This window comes from Chiloscyllium plagiosum, chromosome 10, assembly GCF_004010195.1.
Source record: "Chiloscyllium plagiosum isolate BGI_BamShark_2017 chromosome 10, ASM401019v2, whole genome shotgun sequence".
NCBI classification, from domain to species: Eukaryota; Metazoa; Chordata; class Chondrichthyes; order Orectolobiformes; family Hemiscylliidae; genus Chiloscyllium; species Chiloscyllium plagiosum.
The window spans coordinates 91,497,423-91,516,911 of record NC_057719.1 but is presented as its reverse complement, the minus strand read 5'-3'; the positions used below and the strand labels follow the sequence as shown (position 1 = coordinate 91,516,911).

The window sequence follows — 19,489 nt, the reverse complement described above, 5'->3', positions numbered from 1 at the left end:
CAGGCAGAAGTCTGGTGAGCCATCATTGTACTCCCTTTATGACAATAATATATTTCCTGAGATAATGAGACCAAAACCCCCCTCAGGATTCCAGGTTCCTAACCAGGTTCATACACTTGAAGCAAGACTTCACTACACCGATACTCAAATCCTTTATGATAAAAGCTAACATTCCTTTGGCCTTCCTCCAGCAAAGTAAGTCAACTTCACTGCATAGATGATCAAGGAGATTAATCTTTGAGCCTTTGCATGGACTTTTATGGTCTACATTTCTTTGGGAGGTGGGACTTGTTGTAAATGTGACACTGTAACCATACACCAGAATTAGTTAAAATTTGTATCAAAATATAATTAAAAATGTGATTGTTAGGCAACGTACTCTGAATAAACCTAAATATTGAGGTCTTATAGTTAGTACAGGCGTTTTCCTGGATCTTTGAAGCTCAGTATTTGTTTCAGGTACTCAGTATACTGATCATACACAAATAAGCTGCGGCAGCTTCATCACAAATGCATTTTGTCATTATCTTGCAACAGTCAACGGTTTTAAATTGGAAAATGTTGCCTGCAGAGCTTGTTTAATTAAAGTTTGTGCATTTTTCTTTTGCAGATGGTGTTCTGATTCTTCAGTGCAAAGCTTTCTCAAAGGAGAGCGAACAACAGTCCAGTTAGTGATCTCTTTATGCATCCTGTCTGTTCTTGGTGCATTCATCCTTATCCCTCGCTGTTGGAATCTTTTTCTTTATTTACTGCACATTGAGTTAGTTATTCTCTAAAACAATATCAAAATAATGTGCTGATAAAGGGTTTGCATAAAATCTGTAATCCAGCTGATTCAGACATAAATTGAGCTGCTGTGCATTTCCAGCATTTGGTTTTTATCTTTGTTTCCTATTATCTTCACTCAATCAAGCTATAACACAGTAGCACAATTAATTTTAAGACATACTTTTGACGCTGCAAAACATCCCAAATTGGAACATTATCAGACACAAATTGATCCCAGTCCACAAAAAAGTGATATTGAAACATGATTAGATTCGATTCCCTACAGTGTGGAAACAGGCCTTTCAGCCCAACAAGTCCACACCAAAGAGTAGCCCACCCAGACCCATTTTCCTCTGACTAGTGCAATTTAGAATGGCAAATTCACCTAACCTGCACATCTTTGGACTGTGGGAGGAAACCGGAGCACCCAGAGGAAACCCATGCAGACACGGGGAGAATGTGCAAACTCCACACACAGTCGCCCAATGCTGGAATCGAATAGGGGACCCTGGTGCTGTGAGGCAGCAGTGCTAACCACTGAGCCACCGTGCTGCCAAATGTGACCACAAGTCTGGTCAAAGAGGTGCACTTTGAGGAGTGGCTGAAAGGAGGGAAAAGAGTTGAAGTGATTGCAGAGAATTCCAGAAATTAGCATCTGAGCAGCTGAAAACTGGGCTACTGGAGATGGAAAGAAGGAATTGAGGATTAACATTTGCCAGAACAGAGGAAGAGTGGAAATTTCAAACTTGCAGAGCAAGACGTTACAGGGTGGAAGAGGCAAGGCTTCTGAGGGATTTGAATACAAAGGTGGAATTTTAACAATTAACAGCATAAGCCATTCAGCCCGTTGAGCCTGCTGCACCATTTAGTACAATCGTGGCTGATCAACGCTTCAATTTCTTTTACCCACACTACTCCCATAACCTTTTACACCATTGATTGGAAATATAATCCCTTGTACACTGCCCCTTACACATTTTCAATGTCAAATATGGAAAGAGGGCAAAGGCTAGAACGACAGTTCAATAGTCGTTGTTCCTGGAATCTTTGGTGAGATGATCTTTGACTCTTCTGTTGACCAGTGCATTGCTGTGATCATCTCTCACTGTCCGGTCATTTCCAATGCTTGGTAAGAGACACAAGCTGGCTGAATCACTTTTAAAAGTCTCTGATTTATCCATTAAAACTCAACAGTTTACAACGGTGATTACAGGAAAGATAAATTGGTTTTCTTCAGATTTACCTCTCTCTGTCTCGCGCTCTCTCTGTCTCGCGCTCTCTCTCTCTCTGTCTCGCGCTCTCTCTGTCTCGCGCTCTCTCTGTCTCGCGCTCTCTCTGTCTCGCGCTCGTAAGCATTTTAGCTTCTCTGCCATTTCTCTCTCCCATTTTACATACCTACAGAAGTTTTTACAGTTCTGTTTTATACTTCATGCTTTACACTTGAATGCTATCCTTCCTTCTCAGTTTCTTGGTCCTCCTTTTATGTATTCCAAATCTCCCACTCCTCAGGTTTGTTTCCATTTCTGGCCATTTATAAGCCATTTTCTTTTCACCTTTAACTTTCTTTGGTAGTCTTGGTTGATTGATGTTTTTTTTGAATCTCTGGACCTTGAAGGAATGTAAGGTTGTTGTAAGACTTTGTGCAGAGGCTAGGTGTAAAAAGTTTAGACATTTATAAAACCTAGTAACTAAGGACACCAGAACAAAGCACTTGCTGTGCAAAATTAAAATGAGACAGCCTGCTGGTATCAAGAAGTGCAGTTATTCCTGATGGAGCAATTTGAGTAGGTGCATTAGCAGCTTAGGTCACCTGCAGGAAATCTGTGATAGCTAAATTTGAACGAGGGGGAATGCATGGGAATTGCAGAGAGCAAGCTGTGCTTCTGAATACTATAAACAATCTGAACTACGGTTCAGTATTTTTCTGACAAACAATGTTGTGCATGCTGTTTATGTGATATTGAGAGTTAACTTCAAATCATCATTTGCATGACATTTGAGTGCTAATTTAAAAAGTTCAGTTCCCGCAGTTGCAGAAGACCATGTTCTGCTAATCTTGACTGAACAACATCAGATTCTATTACTTTTTGTCTTCTCAAGTCATTTAAGGTGGAAGTACTGAAGGAGGGGTATGGTGCTGACAGTGTGAGCTCTGTGAATCCAGTTTCTGCTCAAATTGTTCAGCATCGGTTGCTCTTGCTGTGAAACACTGATTCTTCTCCTCTATCCATCTACATTGTGGAATTTATAGGAGGCAGTGAGTGAGTGCAAAATGGTCTTGTTTGGTCTTTCTCACCCCTCTCTCTGAAGGCTGGCACAGAATATGGTTTTGAATGAGATGTGTCGCTTGTATTTAAAATACTATCCTGTCAGTAACGTGATGCTACTTGACAGTAATTTCTTTCTTCAAAGGTATCCAAGGGAGAGAAACCAATTAATGGAACTTCCGGAAGACTACAGTTGTATACTGAATCAGGGTTCTCAGTACAAGTGAGTCCATTAATCAACTTCATGCCTGAATTTTACCATTTAATACACTACCTTTTGATAGTTCTTGCATTGCTACAAGTGGAAGAATTTATAGACCCACATTTTGACATTGAAAATATAGCTTAACAATTGACGTTGAGGCTGCAATGTGTAAAAGTCTTTCGAGCTGGCATTCGGAAATCTTTAAACACTTATTAGTTGTTTTCTCTATTAAACCTTTGCTCCTGCTCCTGCTCCTGCTCCTGCTCCTGTTCCTGTTGCTGTGCTGTGAGTTAAGAGAGCCAAGTGACACTACATCACAGAATAAAGTCTTTTCTAGGCCAAGGGCTAGAGTTTGGTGCATAATGCACACAGATTGGCAGCACCACAGTGGTTCTGTCCTACCTTGAGCAGGTTTGCTTTCTGTTACCCACATCCCTGACTAGTAGGTAGTTTACCCTGACATCAAGGAACTCCTGTGACCAGAAGTGCAAACATGACTCTACTGCAACCAATCATGTCGAAAGTCACAGTATAAATTGGATATCAGCTTCAAGTGCTGTCAGTTAGATAGTAATACCTGTCATTGCTGGGTTGTAGCTACTCAAGTAATCAGGTAATTGGTTGGACTTTTAAAAATTTGTTCACTGGATGTAACCGTTATAGTCTAGGCTGGTATTTAATTGCCCATCCTTAATTGGCTAGAGGGCAGTTAAGTGTGAACCAGACTGCTGTGGTTCCAGTCTCACATTTAGACCAGACTAGGTGAGGACAGATGACTTCCTTCATTAAAGGACATTAGTGAACCAGGTAATCACAATTTTTTATAACAATTGAAGTAGCTTCATGGTCAGCATTAGGACACTTTTTTATTCTAGATTTTCAACGAATTCAGGTTTGACCAAATGTCATGATGAGATTTAAATCCGTGTCATCGCAGTATTAGCCTCTGGTTCTAGATTAGCAATCCAGTGACATTGTCACTACGTCACTGCCACCTCTATGATCTTCATTATAGCGCAGAATGAGACTATTCAATTTTTCATGCTAATGCTGGCTCTTTGTACAATTAATTAGTTCCTCTCCCTCACTCTTTCCCTTGAGCTCTACTTATGTGGCTGTTCAAATCTTTATCCAGTTTTGAGTCTACGTCCATCACTTTTTCAGCCAGTGCATTCCAGGTTACAATAGTTTGCTTCACAGTAAGATTCTTACCTGTCCCAACCGTGTTTCTTTACTTCTGTTAGGGCACTATCCTTCTTGCCAGTGGAAGCGTGGTACTGAATGTTGAAGTGAGGCTGATGTGTGATGGGTGGGACATTTACAGAGCCAGAATTTTGAGCAGGTTTCTACAATATCTCTAACAGGTGCTCAAGATCCTCTGATGATGAGACGAAGAATTTAGCACTCTGCATGTTCTGTGGAGCCATGCTGTGTTCAGAGAGTCAGTGCTGTCGGGAGGAAGTGAATGGGGAGGAGATTGGAGCCTGTGTAGCTCACGCCATCAACTGTGGATCTGGTTTGGGCATGTTCCTAAGGTATCTCACCATGCACACTGAGCAATAACTAGTTGCATGCCTACTTTAAAAGCATAGAGATAGCATAGAATCATACAGAACAGAAGGAGACCAATTGGCTCTTTGCATCTGTGCTCTCAAATTGAGACCACTTGCCTACAGTTTTCCCATAGTCCTGCAAATATTCCTTTTCAAGCATATGTCCAGTTTTCTTCTGTAAACTATTAAGTATCTCCTTTCAGACAGGTTATGGCTCCAGATGAAATATCACAATTAGTTTTGCTAAAATCTTAATCCCACCTCTGTCTGGTGTCTGACCCTCCTGCCACTGGAAAACTTTATCCTTATTAGCTCAATCAAAGTACTTGACTTTGCTTCTCCACAAGTAGGATCAGCTTAATCTGCTACAAAATGGTCATTGCTAAACTTAATATAAACTTATATAGTGCATTGCTTCAAATATTTGCCAGTTTATCATTGCATCTGAGTAAAGTGCTAATAGTATAGTCACAGAATTGCTATGATGCAGAGGGAGGCCATTTAGCCCTTGTTGCCCATACCTATTCTATTATCTAGTGCCAATCTCCTGCCTTTTCCCCATTTCCCTGGGCACTATTTCTCTCCAAATAATCACCTAACTCCCCCTGGAATGCCTTCATTGAACCTGCCTTCACCACATTTCGAAGAAGTGCATTCCACACCCAAACTACTGGCTGTGTTAAGAAGTTTTCTTTCTCTCATTGCCCTTGATTTGTTTGCACATCATTTTGAATTATGACCTCCCATTGTATTCACATTAGTATTGTTCCTTTTATACCATGATCTGTAACTTTCTTCGCAAATCAATTTTATCAATTCCAGGTCAATAGCAACCTTTTGAGATACCAGTTCAAGAAACTCCAAATTGGTTAAATATGATTTTCCCTTTAGAAATCCAAGCTGACTCTTGCTAATCAACCCACCTTTTCCCATGTGATTACTAATTCCGTCCCAAGTCATTGTCTCCATAAGCTTCCCCACCATCTAAAATAAACTGACTGGGGTCTGTGATTGCTGGGATTATCTTACAAGCTTTCTTCAACAAGCCTGTAGTGTTTGCAGTCCTCCAATCTTTTGGCCTCTCTCCCAAATCTGAGTAGACTGAAGAGATTGTGGGCAGTGCCTCTGCAATTTCAGTTGTTCTTTCCTTCAAAATCCTTGGATGCATCTCATTCCACTCCTGAGCCTTGTCAACTTTAAGTGACAATAAGTGGATCCAGGCTTCCTTCCTTATTAATTTTGAACCCTTATAGTGTTATGAAGATGTGAGTGTACTGTGCTTTTAAGAGATTTAAAAGCTAGCAGTGACAGCACCAAGTGTTCTCAATAAGACACAATGTAACGTGGTCTAGCTACTGGGGTAGCTGGTTGACTGGAAACGACAAAACAGATTCAAATTAGGCCAATCAGTTTAAATTATACCCCGAAAAATACCAAGTTCCAATCCAGTTTGAACTGAGTATATTGACAATCTTAGAAGTCAATGACGTAATCAGATGCTTTGGGGTATAAGACTGGGGAAAATTGAATAGTTGGGAAGAGAACTGCCGAGCCAACAATATCTGCACACTGGCCAGAAAATAGCTCTCTTAAAAAGTACCTTAATCAATCAGTAACCTATGAAACCGCCTTCCCAAGAACAAAACAGCAATTCAGAGAAAACTGAAAGCGGCCTGGTTTTGAGATAAAAAGTGTTGTTTTGTAAAGCTTAATTGGGAGTTTTATCGAAATAGTATTATAGAAGGGAAGGTAACAGATAGGTTAGAGGAAGGACTTGTAAATAGTTGTTAGTTAATCATCCTCTGTTATACTTTGAGAAATAAAGTTGTTAGTTTTTACTTTAGCTTTTGACCTCTCGAATTTTCACAGATTTCTGCACAGGATAAATCTCTTCTGTGTTGCTGGTTTTAAATTAAGCAGAAAAGTTTACCCTGTGCTTTCACAGTAATGACAGAGTTTCCACTTCTGTCACCACAAACTGGGCTGCATCTCGTCTTTTGTAAAGACAGACGCAAAGTATTCATTTAACACCTCATCCATCCCCCAACTTGCATTTGCAAATCCCCTGTTTGGTGTATGATTGGTTCTGCTCTTTTATTAACTGCTATCTCACTGTTTATATGCCTGTAGAAGACTTCGGGTTTCACTTTTTGTTAGTTGCTGGTCTTTTCTCATCGTCTCTCTTTGGTTCTCATTTGCTTTCTGTCTGACAGCTTTTTCTTTCTAATGTTAATTTCTTCCTCCATTGTCATCCTGAAGCTCTGGACTTGTTTATCCTACCTTTTCCATTCAACACAATATACCTCGGCTTTCCTGAACCATCTGTTCACTTTCTGATCTTCCTGCCAACCAACCTCTTAGTCCAATCAATCCTGCTCAGCTGTCTTCTTACCCTGGATTGTTGCATGTCATTCTCCTACCACATCCTGAACTTTATGATAAAATGATCACTGGTCCCCTACTAAATGGTCCTCTACTGACATTTGATCCTTTCAGCCCATCTCATGTTCAGGTCCAAGAATGTTTCCTTTCTTGTCGGACTGGACACGTACTGCTGAAGGAAAGAGCAGTTGGAGCAGGAAATCCGAAAATTCTGTGATGCTCGCTCAATTGAAGAGAGGTTGTGACAGATATTTTCCAAGCTTTACCGAGCCTGTATTGGTGAAGAGTAACCCCTGATCACTCCTGGTTGGATTATAGTGCCCCATACTGAGCGCACTGGCAGAGACCTGCATTTGACATGGTTCGACCCACACGACAGCAATGAGTTACAGCTGATCAATCAGCAGTTGTAGTAACAGGACTCCCATCGAGAATTCAATACCTTTGATAGAGTTGGTAGGAAAGGAGAGTATAAAATGTAGCTACTCGTCTAAATGTTTCTTATCATTTGTTCCACCAGGATCCGGGAATGTCAGGTGCTGCTGCTGGCAGGGAAAAACAGAGGGTGTTTCATACCTGCTCCATACCTGGATGACTATGGGGAGACCGATCAGTTGCTTAGGTAAGACTATTTCAAAATAAATTTTCCTTATCTACTAATGAATACATGTTGTGTAGCTATGTAATATGTTTTTCTAGCAGTACGCTGTGATAGATTAAGTGGAATCTAAGAGGAGCACCTTCTAGGAAAAACGTTAAGATCTCTAAATCTGAATGACAACACAAATAAAGTGATAGATTAGAGAGGGGCAGAAAAGACTATTGTTCCATAATTAATAGGGCTGTCATACTAGGAGATTTTCATTTTCCTAGTGTAGACTGGGACTGACTATGGATAAGTGTGAAAGTCAAATCAAGGTAGGAATTTAATGGTGAATGGTAGACCTTAAGGAATTTAGTGGATCTTGGAGTTCAGGTTCACGGTTCACTGAAAGTGGAGTTACAGGTAGACAGGGCAGTGAAGAATGCTTTTGGCACACTGGCCTTAATCTAGTCCTATTTGCCAACACTTGGCCCATATCCCTCGAAACCATTCCTATTCGTATACCCATCCAGATGTCTTTTAAATGCTGGATTTGTAGCAGCCAGTATAGAAGTTGGGAAGTTAGGTTGCACTTGTACAGGACATTGATGAGGCTGCACTTGGAGTGTTGTTGTCGGTTTTGGTCACCTTTTTATGGGAAGAATGTTATTAAACTGAAAAGAGTGCAGAAGAAATTCACAGCATAGGAGACTGAAGAGGGACCATGTAGAGGTATATACGATCATGAGAGGCATGGATAGTGTGAATGCACTGTCTTTACCCCAGGGTTGGGGAATTGAGGACTAGAGGGCGTCAGTTTAAGGTTAGAGGGGAAAGGATAAAATAGAACCTGAGGGGCAAATTTTTTTACACCAGGGATGTACGCATATGGAATGAGCTACCAGTGGAAGTGGTTGAGATGGGTACATTAACAACATTTAAAAGGCATTTGGACAAATACATGAATAGGAAAGGATTAGAAGGATAAGGGCCAAGTGCAGGGAAATGGGATTAACGTGAATGGACATTTTGGTCAGCATGGACCAGTTTGGGCCAAAGGGCCTGTCTCTGTGCTGTAGGACTCTGACTCTAATATATTGTATTTATTGGATTGCTGCACATTTGTCACCTTGTTTTTCCCATTCTGCCTCCACAGTCACTTAAGTGTTGCATCTCAGCCAAGCTCTTCCTTCTCACTTACGCTATCCATACCGTAGCTGTAAACAAATCACTGGTTTTTTTTTAAGTGAGCAACTGGAGAAATTAAAGCCTTACGTATTTTGAAACTCAGTACTTTTTTCCTAAAGGAGAGGCAACCCCTTGCATCTGTGCACTGAGCGATACAAGAAACTTGAACGACTATGGCAGCAGCATCGCATTCTGGAGGAGATCACAAGGAGCCAGGACATGAATCAAGTCGTCATCGGTCTTGAGTGGCAGCAATTCTGATTAGTTGACCCATCCCGCTCGACAGCAGAAACACCACTAACTTGCTGTTAGAATAACGTCAAAGGCTAGCCTCTGAGCTGATTAAATTGATGTGGACTGCTTTTAATCTGCTGTGTCTATAATCCAGTTTCAGCTTTCAGATCTTATCCACAGGGAAGCCAATTTCTATGGTAGCTTCTGGCCATTTTATACAGCCTGTTCCTTGGGACAAAATCTACCAACATACTGTGGACTTTTGTGGGGACATTGGTGTGGATCTATCAGGGAAGGGGTCATTGGTGTGGATCTGTGAGGGATAAGGAGATCTGACTGTGCAGGGGGAATGTTCGAAATTAGAAAATATTGTCATTCCCCCTTCCCCCTCCCCTCTGTGAAAGTTACTTTCTCTGTTGTGTGTTCTATCACTGGGGGAGGCTGTTGTCATGACTGCCAGTGTGAAGTAGTGAGAGACCAGAGCCACCAACTGTGATTAGTACCTCTCTTCTATCTAATGCTCCATCCTGTTTTAAGGAGTAAAATAAATTTACAATCCACAACAGTCTTCAGGGCACATCTGGTACCTGGGTAAACATGTAGTTTGATCACGCAAGGAATTGAGATTCATATTTATATCCTTATAAAATTCCGTTCTGACTGGAAGACTTTGATCAATTGGATTAATTTTGAGGAGTCAGCAATACTTTGCATTTTGAACTGTATCCATTCTGCTGAGGTTCTCACTGCAAATCAGTTTTGTTTTATTATACAGATGATTCTTTCACCCTCTCAGTGACTTCCAGCAGAGCAGTATCCAGGTTACTTGAACTTCTAAGTTAGTGCTGACAATGTTTGGAAGAATTGAGGGCTTGATGAAACAGAGGAGCTTGTTATCCTCTGTTAAAATTCAGCAAGATGAAACCATTGTAACCTGGAAGCGGCTGGTAGTATATGCATTTGATGAGTGTTTAATGTTCTGGCCAGTTTTGCAGCAAGGTTCATATTGGTGTCCAGGTGTGATACACATGCTTGTCCTATTTCATACAGCACTATTATGAAAGTGATGCCCATTTGCATGGCGGAAGTGATGTTGGATTGAGCCACTCCCATCATCTTTTGAAGAAGTTGAGACAACAGATTCTGCATTTTTTTTCCTTTCTCTATCTGAAGCAGATCGTGATACCACTTCTGGCAATAACTGAAGTTTCACCAGATGTTTTATAAAGATTATTACAAAGGGAAATTATACCAAATGCTGTGTTTTCCCTTTTATTAGGGAGAGGGACTATATTAAATAACATTACTCAATAATAATGATATTTTTTGTGTTTGTCTTTTTAAATCACGTCATTATGTTGCTGGCAGTTCATCGCTGACATTATTTGATGTTTCACAACAGTTAGCATTCACAAGAGTTAGGTTTCTGGGCTACATTTCAAATTTTAATGGAAGAATAGTTGAAGCTGAACCATTGTAGTGTTCTAAAAGAGCTGGCTGCATGCATAGTGGATGCATTAGTTGTGATTTTCCAGAATTTCCTAGATTTCAGACTGTATCTGCAGTTTGGAAGTTGGCAAACATAATACTGATGAAACTCAAGAAAGAAGGAGAAGCAAAAAACCAGGAACTTCAGGCAAGTCACTTGTAAGGAAAATGGGCTGTTTGCACTATTGCTATTATTAAAGAAGCCTTAGTAATCACTTAGGAAATCAAAGTATGATGAGATAGCATGGTTCTGTGGTCGGGAAATCACGTCTGACAAATTTATTGGAGTTTCTAGCTAAGAAGGGTCAATAAAGGGAGGCCAGTTGATGTAGTCGTCTTGGATTTACAAAAGTAAATTTAATAAAGTCCAATGATCAGGACTGATGGAGTTGGGACAAAGTGTAGGGATAAAAGAGGCATTTTAAAAATGGCAAATTATAATTAGTGGCATGCCACAAGGATTAGTGCCTCAGCTATTTATAATATGTGTTGATTGCTCTTGGTTTCTTTATCTCAGCCATGTATCCAAGTTTGCTGCTGCGAGCTGGAATATAAGCTGAGGAGCACAGAAAGATACCTGGATTGGGCACCAAGATGGTTGTTGGATTATCGTGTTGAGACATCTGAGGTAACAAGAATAGCAAAGCAGACATTTTTAAAGCCATTTGCACTCGGAGAGATCTGGCTGCATTTGAATGAGGATCACAAGCTAGCATGAAAGAAAAATGCAGCAAGGAATTAGGCAAGTAACTGGTATTTACATTGCAAAAAGATTTGAGTGTACAAATAAGGAGGTGCTCTCAGTGCAATTCTATAGGGTTTTGGTGAGACCAACCTGAAATATGTTTGCAGTTTTACTTTCCTTATCTAAGAAAGAATGAACTTGCATACAGCAATAGTTCACTAGACTGCTTCCTGAATGGGCAGTTGCATTAATAGACTGGGTAAATTGGGCCTATATTCTCAGGCATTTAGAGGAATGAGAAATGAACTCATTTAAACGTACAAGATTCTGAAAGGCCTTAATAGGATTCCTGCAGGATGTTTTTTTTTTAACCCCTGGGCTGGAAAATATGGGAACGCAGTCTCTGATGAAGGGGACATGAAGGCAATTTCTTTCATTCTGAATCCTCTTCCCCAGAGCAGTTGTGGATGCTACTTCAATGGGTATGTTCAAGGCTGAGATACTCTTCAATTCTCAGGGAATTGATGAAGAAATGGAGCAGGCAAAACAAATGGAGTGGAAGTGGTAGGTCATCCACAATCTTACTGGATGGTGGGGCCAGTTCAAGTAGCTTCCATTTCTTATGTCGTTCTCCTACACACGTGTTTTGTAAATGGTTAAGTGAAGTTGCACAGGAGTTACCTGGATCAAGTCCTACAAGAGTTGAGTATTTCTCTCCCCTTCCCGTCTGCTTGCTGCTGTCCACTGTAATGCATGCAAACATTTGGAGTTGTCTGAGGAGAATATTATCAGGGATGAAAATATAGTGAGCTGTAGTTTACAAATGTCAGTTTTCAGTTGCTGGTCATTACCCAGTGGAAATGATTGAAAATCTTTTTATTAATCTGATTGTTTCAGGAATCCTGGAAGCAATTAAATATTGTGTGAAGAAATATGAAGAAAATGTTTTTAAAAAAGCAAGGAAACTTGACAAATTCAGAGGTGGTGGGGGTGTATATGTTCACACTGCTTTTGTTAACAGGCCAGGCCAAGTTGATATGGTGTTCAAGAAAGTAATCTCTTCACCTCAAAGTGAACGTAAATCAGAGTGCATACAGTAATGGGTGTTTGAAATTAATGTAGCCTAAATGCCCTCCACAAAAGCCAGGACATGAATTTCTCTCTATTTTCACCATTAAAGATCACAACTTTTGTTTGTGTCAATTAAACCTTTTCCCACTTTGTAATTCTCAGCAAAAGCCACTCAGTGTGTTCCATAATAATTACTCAACTGCTGTCCTTATTTTTCCTTGAGGATTGTTGTGATATTTCAAAAATTATGTTGTCATTTGAGCAGACATTGTTCATCCTTAATTGCCCTTAAACTGAGTGGCTTGCGAGAGCCATTTCTGAGCAAGTTAAGAGTCTTCCAAATTACTGTGGGTCCAGAGTCACAAGTAGGCCAAATCAGCTAAGGATGGCAGATTTCCTTTCCCGAAGGACATTTGTGAACGAGATGAGGTTCTGTGACAGTGACTACATGTGTTTGTCTTAAGGCCAGCTTTGATTTACAGATTCTTATTGAATTCAAATTTCACCATCTGCCATCGTGGAGTGGCGGGGATTTGAACGTGTTCCCCAGAGCATTAAGCTGGGTGTCTGGATTACGAGACCGGTGATATTATCACTGCATCAGCACCTACCTCCCTGCTGGTCTACCAAGCAGTGCTCATATCCCATGAACAAAGAAAGAAGAAAACGCCAAGGCAATAAGTGTCTAACCTGAAGTTTGTGAATGAATCCCTTTCTTGGCCCCGCCCATCAAATTCTGCCATTTGATTATTGTCTCAATGCAGTAGATAATCGAGCGTCACAAACCCATATTCCATGTTGGTGATATGCTCCAAGGTTGTTACCCCAGTCAGCCTTGGTTGTGATGCCCAGCTCAGTTTACAACTGAGGAATAATCTGAGCTCACCAATGAAAATAAGGGTGTGTCAGAGGGCACTATTGTGACTATCTCAGTAGGTAAGTCAATGTCCTCAGAAAAGAAGGGGCAAGAATGCACCTGAGGTGCCTTATGTTTCAGACAAATGTGTTGTTTGCAATGCTTGTCCATTTCTTAGGAGTAGCTTATCAAATTGAACTCTTGCAAAGAAAAGAGTAAAGTCTAGACACAGCACCCTTCACCCTGTTACTGTTGATGATCCATTTAGCCTGATCGTCTTAGTGTGGGCAAAAACTCCTTGATGATTAATCTGCACTTGCAGGTATCTAATCCAGTTTTGAGTTTTTCTTGAGAGTCCCTGCGAATAACCATAATATATAGGTGACAGGTTAGTGTCGACTTGAATGATATGTTTCAAAGCCTGGCATGATTCCAGTTTGTTTTGTGGTTAATATATCTTGTCATATCGGTTTTTCTACCTATTTCGAGTAATCCTCAGGATAATGTGAATCTTAGGTAAATATATTGCTTGTGTTTACTAACGCTAATTCAAAATAATCAAATCGCTTTTGTTCCTGCTGTAATTTGAGGAAAAGTCCAAGAATTTCTCTGGAGTAGAAAATCAAGAGTTGTGATGTGACCACAAGTTTGTGTTGTGTTCACAGGATGCTGTTACATAGGTACAGACAATGCAGGAGAAGAAATCATTTACGTACCTCCTGTTCACTTGCTATTTATGATCAATGCCATTTATTTTCACTTATTGGAAGGCTTTATCATTTAAAGGAAAGAGTTTCTGAGGGGAAAGGAAGCATGTGTGTAATGCTTCTGTCGGTGTCTGATTCATTCATTTATACCATTCAAGTCATGTATGGTCACTTATTCATGTATACGGTACCACTTTAGTTCATAATGGGAATGTATTTATGGCAATAATTTAAATAATGTGCTGTTCAGATTAATAGCAATATCTGTTCTACGGATTAAAAAAATGGAGTTTACTATGATGTCTTAATTTTTATCTTCACATAAAGGTGCAAAGTGTTTCTAGTTGCTCAGGAAAAAGGTTTGATTTTAATCTGTGTGAAGTATTTATACCTTGGGTGTATTTTTTGATAAACGAGGAGAGGGTACAAAACCAAAGTAGGTAGATGCGTCTGAGTACAGTTCAGCCTTGGATGGATCGACAGGGCTGAATAACCTACACTTATTATCTGACATGGTAGGTGCTATGAGCATGAAGCCAGTTTCTCCTCCTATATCACCTTCTGGTGAAGGATATATACTCTACCCTACCACAGATTCCCCTCTGGCCCAAACATGTAGTGTCTTTATTGCTTAAGCTCAGCACCAGAATGTAGATGCCCACCGACAGTCAATTGTTGCTGCCTATCCCACATTTTTGAATGCGACATTGGGAATCTTGATAAACCACATCAGAGGGCAGTTGGTCTGGCACGGGAGTCCCGTGAAGATCAGACTAGGTAAGAGTGACACATTTCTTTCACTAAAAGACATTAGTTAGCAAGTTGGGTTTTTATGACAATCCAGTGCTTAACCGTTCCTTTCTCACTGAGCAGGCAGGAGTTGATGCTAAGCTTAAATCAGCCATGATGATATCAAATGGCAGTGTAGGCTTGAGGTACTGAATTGCCCACTCCTGCTCCTAACTTTTAATGCCAACTTCTTACATTTCCATATCTTCTATGTTGAAATCAAATTATCACAATTTGATTTGAGCTTTCATTCTCTAGATGGGTGGCACGGTGGCACAGTGGTTAGCACTGCTGCCTCGCAACGCCAGAGACCCGGGTTCACTAGATTACTAGCCCAATGACTCAAATGTTGGGCTACCGCATTTCCTGTTGGATTTATTCACAGATGCATGCTAGTAATACGTTTCTGTTTTGGAATTTATCTCTGTAATATTACAAAGCAGAATTGTAATTCCAGGTATCGTAGCTTGAGTAAGCTATTTCATAAGCACTAATGTGCTGCGCTGTTCTATGTAGTCTATCGTGATATATGCCTTTGAATAAAACTTCCATGAAAGAGACTTATATTAAACTTGATGTGGAACATAAGGCGATTATTTTTGGAATATCTGTTTATCTGCATTTACCAAGTTAGGACATTTAACAAAATCTGATGTTTGACAGTAAACTTGAAAGGGTCAGGAAAAATTTACAAGGATATTCGCAGGGTTGGAGGGTTTGAGCTATAGAGAAAGACTGAGTAGGCTGGGGCTATATTTCCTGGAGTGTCGGAGGATGAGAGGTCACCTCATTAGAAGCTTAAAATTATGAAGGGTATCAATAAGGCAAATAGTCAAGGTTTTTTCCCCAGCGTAGTGGAATCCAGAAATATACGGTATAGGTTTAAGGTGAGGGGGGAAAGATTTAAAAGGGACCCAAGGGCAACTTTTTTCACGCAAAGGATTGTACATGTATGGAATGAGGAATTGGAGAGGCTTGTACAATTGCAACATTTAAAAAGCATCTGGATGGGGATTGAATGGGAAGGGATGAGAGGGATATGGGCCAAATGCTGGCAAATCGGACGAGATTACTTTAGGATATCTGGTCGGCATTAATGAGTTGGACCAAAGGTTCTGTTACCATGTTCTACACCTCTGACTGTATGACACTTGAGGCAGGATTCTGACCTGTTCCCCAACACATATTTGATCTTCTTATTGGTCCAGTACACTGTGACATTGGGCTGATTTAAAAAGTTCGGTATGTTCGGTTTTTTTCGAAACGAACTGGAAATTGAAAGTGCAACTTGTCTTTTTTTGTTCATTTAGAACCAACCAAGTGTTACTTGGACAAAAGTGGGTGATTCCTGGGATGACTTTTAGGTGTTAATTTTTGTGATGGGACACAAACAGCTCAGTATTATGTAGATTGGCACCCTTTGCTTAAAATGATATTGTTGCCTCCAGGATGCAGTGTTCTGTGTGAAATGCTACCTCCTCTAACCTCAGTGACATGGAGAAAAACACTGGAAAAGGGTGTCTCATTATGTTAGGAGAAAGTGAGGACTGCAGATGCTGGAGAGTCAGAGTTGAAAAGTGTGGCACTGGAAAAGCGCAGCCGGCCAGGCAGCATCCGAGGAGCAGGAGAGTCGATGTTTCAGGCATAAGATGGAAGGCAGCAACCTTTCTTTAACCAAGAGTTTGCAACAAAGTTACTGAACTCAAAGGATATCTTGCACCTTATTGCTCTTCATATGACCTAGGTTTACAAGGCAGTTCAATAAAGCTTGTTTCACAATTCCCAAAATTCTTGATCTCTTTGTTCTTGTTTATCCCCCACATGCAACTGAAAGAAAGGACAAGCGATTCTTACCAGTGGTGTATTTAGTGTTAGTATGTAAAAGTGAAGGCTACAGATGGTGGAAATCAGAGTGTAGATTAGTGTGGTGCTGGAAAAGCACAGCAGGTCAGGCAGCATCCGAGGAGCAGGAAAATTGACGGTTCAGGAATTCCTGATGAAGGGCTTTTGCCCGAACTGTCAATTTTCCTGCTCCTCGGATGCTGCCTGACCGGTTGTTTTTTTCAGCACCACTCTAATCTATTCGGTGTTAGTCCCAAGTGTAATTCTTAGACTGATGTAATAAAGAACTACAGATGCTGGAAATCTGAAGCAAAAAAGCAGAAATTGCTGGAGATGCCCATCAGGCTTGGCAGCTTCAGTGGGAAGAAAGCAGGAGTTAATGCTTTGAATCCAGTTCTGATGAGTCACCAGACTTGAGTTAATTCTGCTTTCTTCCCACAGATGGTGCCAGACCTGTTGAGTTTCTCCAGCATTTTCTGTTTTTGTTGTGAGCCTGCTGTGTTATTTTTCAAAAGAGAAGGGAAGGAAGGTGTTAATTGTTCATCTACCTCCCCCTCAACATTTTTCTTTTCCATTTACAACTACACCCAATGTGCCTGCCTCCCAGTGTAAATCCAGACATTAAAATTCATGTAAATGTGTACTTTGTCACTTGATGTGATTCCCATGCTCTTTCTAAAACCAGCACATCCGAGTTAACTAGGGATGGTGTCACATGCATAACTTTTTTTTTAAAAAAAATTAGGTTACTCTGGGCAACGCCTTTAAAATACCAGCAGCTGCTATCTGGAAATCTTTGCATCATTTTTAATTGCAGCATTAGATTCTTTGTAGCTTCTTAATTAAATATGACGTAGCAAAACCAGTGGTTGACTCGAGCATATGTTTCAAGGATGCGGGTAATCCATTTTAAAGGATCTCACACCTACATTGACAGTAGGAGAGCAACATCCTTTATTTTAAATTGCATATTATCAGCTGTGCTAGACAGCCTATCGTCTGATTTACGAAGTCTTTACCTGGCAGGTGTTAATAATAAAAAAGTGCCATTTGTTTGACCAATCTGTTGTTTGAGGACTTTTAAGTCCACACTTGCTGTTGAGTAATAATTATTTCCTTCTGACATGATTAAATCTAACTCTTTATTTCACTTGCTTCCCAATTCTGCTCTCAGTTTAGTCACACTGATCCTTACTTTTAATTAAGTCTTCTTGATCATATCTCCAATGGAAAGGAGAAAGGAAGTAACTTTGCAGCTCCAAACATCCTCCCTCCTGTCATGTGCCTGTGCTTCCAACCTTTTGACATCATGATAATGCCAATGGGCTAGCAATCCAAAAATTCCAGCTAATGTTAAATTAGATTCCCTACAGTATGGAAACAGGCCCTTCAGCCCAACAAGCATTCCCCTACATTTAGCCCTGACTAACACCATGGACAATTTACCTCACCTGCACATCTTTGGACAGTGGGAGGAAACCTGCACAGACACTGGGAGAATGTGCAAACTCCACACACACAGTTGCCCAAGGCTGGAATTGAACCCGAGTCCCTGGTGCTGCGAGGTAGCAGTGCTAACCACTGAGCCACTGTGACGCCTATGGATGCATAGTTCAAATCGCTAGTCAAATTTTAATTCTATTAATAATTCTGGAATTAAAAACTGGCCTCCATAGTCCCATGAACTAACGTGTCATTAAAAACTCATCTGGTTCACTGATGTTCTTTAGGGAAGAAAATCTGCCATCCAGTCTGATCTACATGTGACTGCAGACCCACAGCAATGTGGTTGATACTTAACTGCCCTCTGCAATGTCCTCACCAGCCCCTTAGTTCAAGGGCAATTAACGATGGAGCAACAAATGCTGGCTTGCCTATGATGCCCAGATAATGAAAAACAATGTTTTGGTGAAAGTGTTGGGTTTATACAAAGCTCCTCATCAGGAAATACCAGCGTGCTGTTCTATCAATGAAATCCATTGCATATGTTGTCCGAGTGTAGGAAATGCGGCAGTCAGCTTGCACAAGCAAGATTCCACAAGCAGGAATGTGTCAAACAGTTTATTTTAATACCATTGGTTATTGATCAATATCAACCAGGAAGAACATCTCAATCCTCTTCCAACCCTGCTGCTGGGGAAACTTGTTTCAATGAAATAAACCTCCAGTGGTGGTTGCCCTAAGCCAAGTTTATCCTCTCCAAAAAAAGAAACCCATTTTTGTGCTGAATCTAAATCTCCTTCAAATGTCGGACCATATCTCCTCCCTTTCCCCCTAACCACAGCAGGGGATTTCTTTTTCGGCCTAAGATCTGTATGTCCTTGCTCATTATAAGTAAAACAAAGCTTTTCACTATACTTTGCCCAACTAATTTATTGTCACATGTACCAATGTTAGCATAACATTTAATATTTTTTGGAAGAGAGCTGGAAACTCACCATGTCTAAGAATATCAATATGAAAATGCATACGTTTGCCTTCGGTCTTGAAGACTAAATCTGTTAAGGAAACCTAATATTTCAATAGTCCCAGTATCACCCACCCAGGTTTACGAGGCTTGTCAGAGAGTAGTTTTCTCCACTCCTATCAAAAGGCCATGAGGTTATGATCCCACTGCAGAGAACTGAGTATCAAATCTACCGTCGGTGTTACCTTTCAGGTCAGACTTCAAACTGAAACCTCAGTAACAAAAACAAAATTATTTTGGTCAATATCTCAAAGAACAGCAGATTGTCCTGAGTTTGTAAGCAATGAAAATGATTTTGAAATTAAATGAACATTGGGACTTGGGTTATTCCACAACTGAAAGATTTTTTTCTCAACTTATTATATTTAATAAATTGAAGGTTAAAGCAAACTGAAATCCAGTTA

The 19,489-nt window shown here is 40.4% G+C and overlaps 1 protein-coding gene across 1 annotated transcript in view; it reads left to right on the top strand.

The window, feature by feature from the left end:
* The window catches only part of ubr1 (ubiquitin protein ligase E3 component n-recognin 1), a 204,626-nt gene extending 194,124 nt beyond the window's left edge, over positions 1–10,502 (top strand). The window contains exons 43-47 of the mRNA XM_043698391.1: positions 611–667; positions 3,181–3,258; positions 4,605–4,775; positions 7,696–7,797; positions 9,066–10,502. Of these exons, the coding sequence (XP_043554326.1) occupies positions 611–667; positions 3,181–3,258; positions 4,605–4,775; positions 7,696–7,797; positions 9,066–9,207 (550 nt within the window). The 3' untranslated portion in view covers positions 9,208–10,502. The remainder of the gene's footprint in view (positions 1–610; positions 668–3,180; positions 3,259–4,604; positions 4,776–7,695; positions 7,798–9,065) is intronic.
* Positions 10,503–19,489: the final 8,987 nt, after the last annotated feature.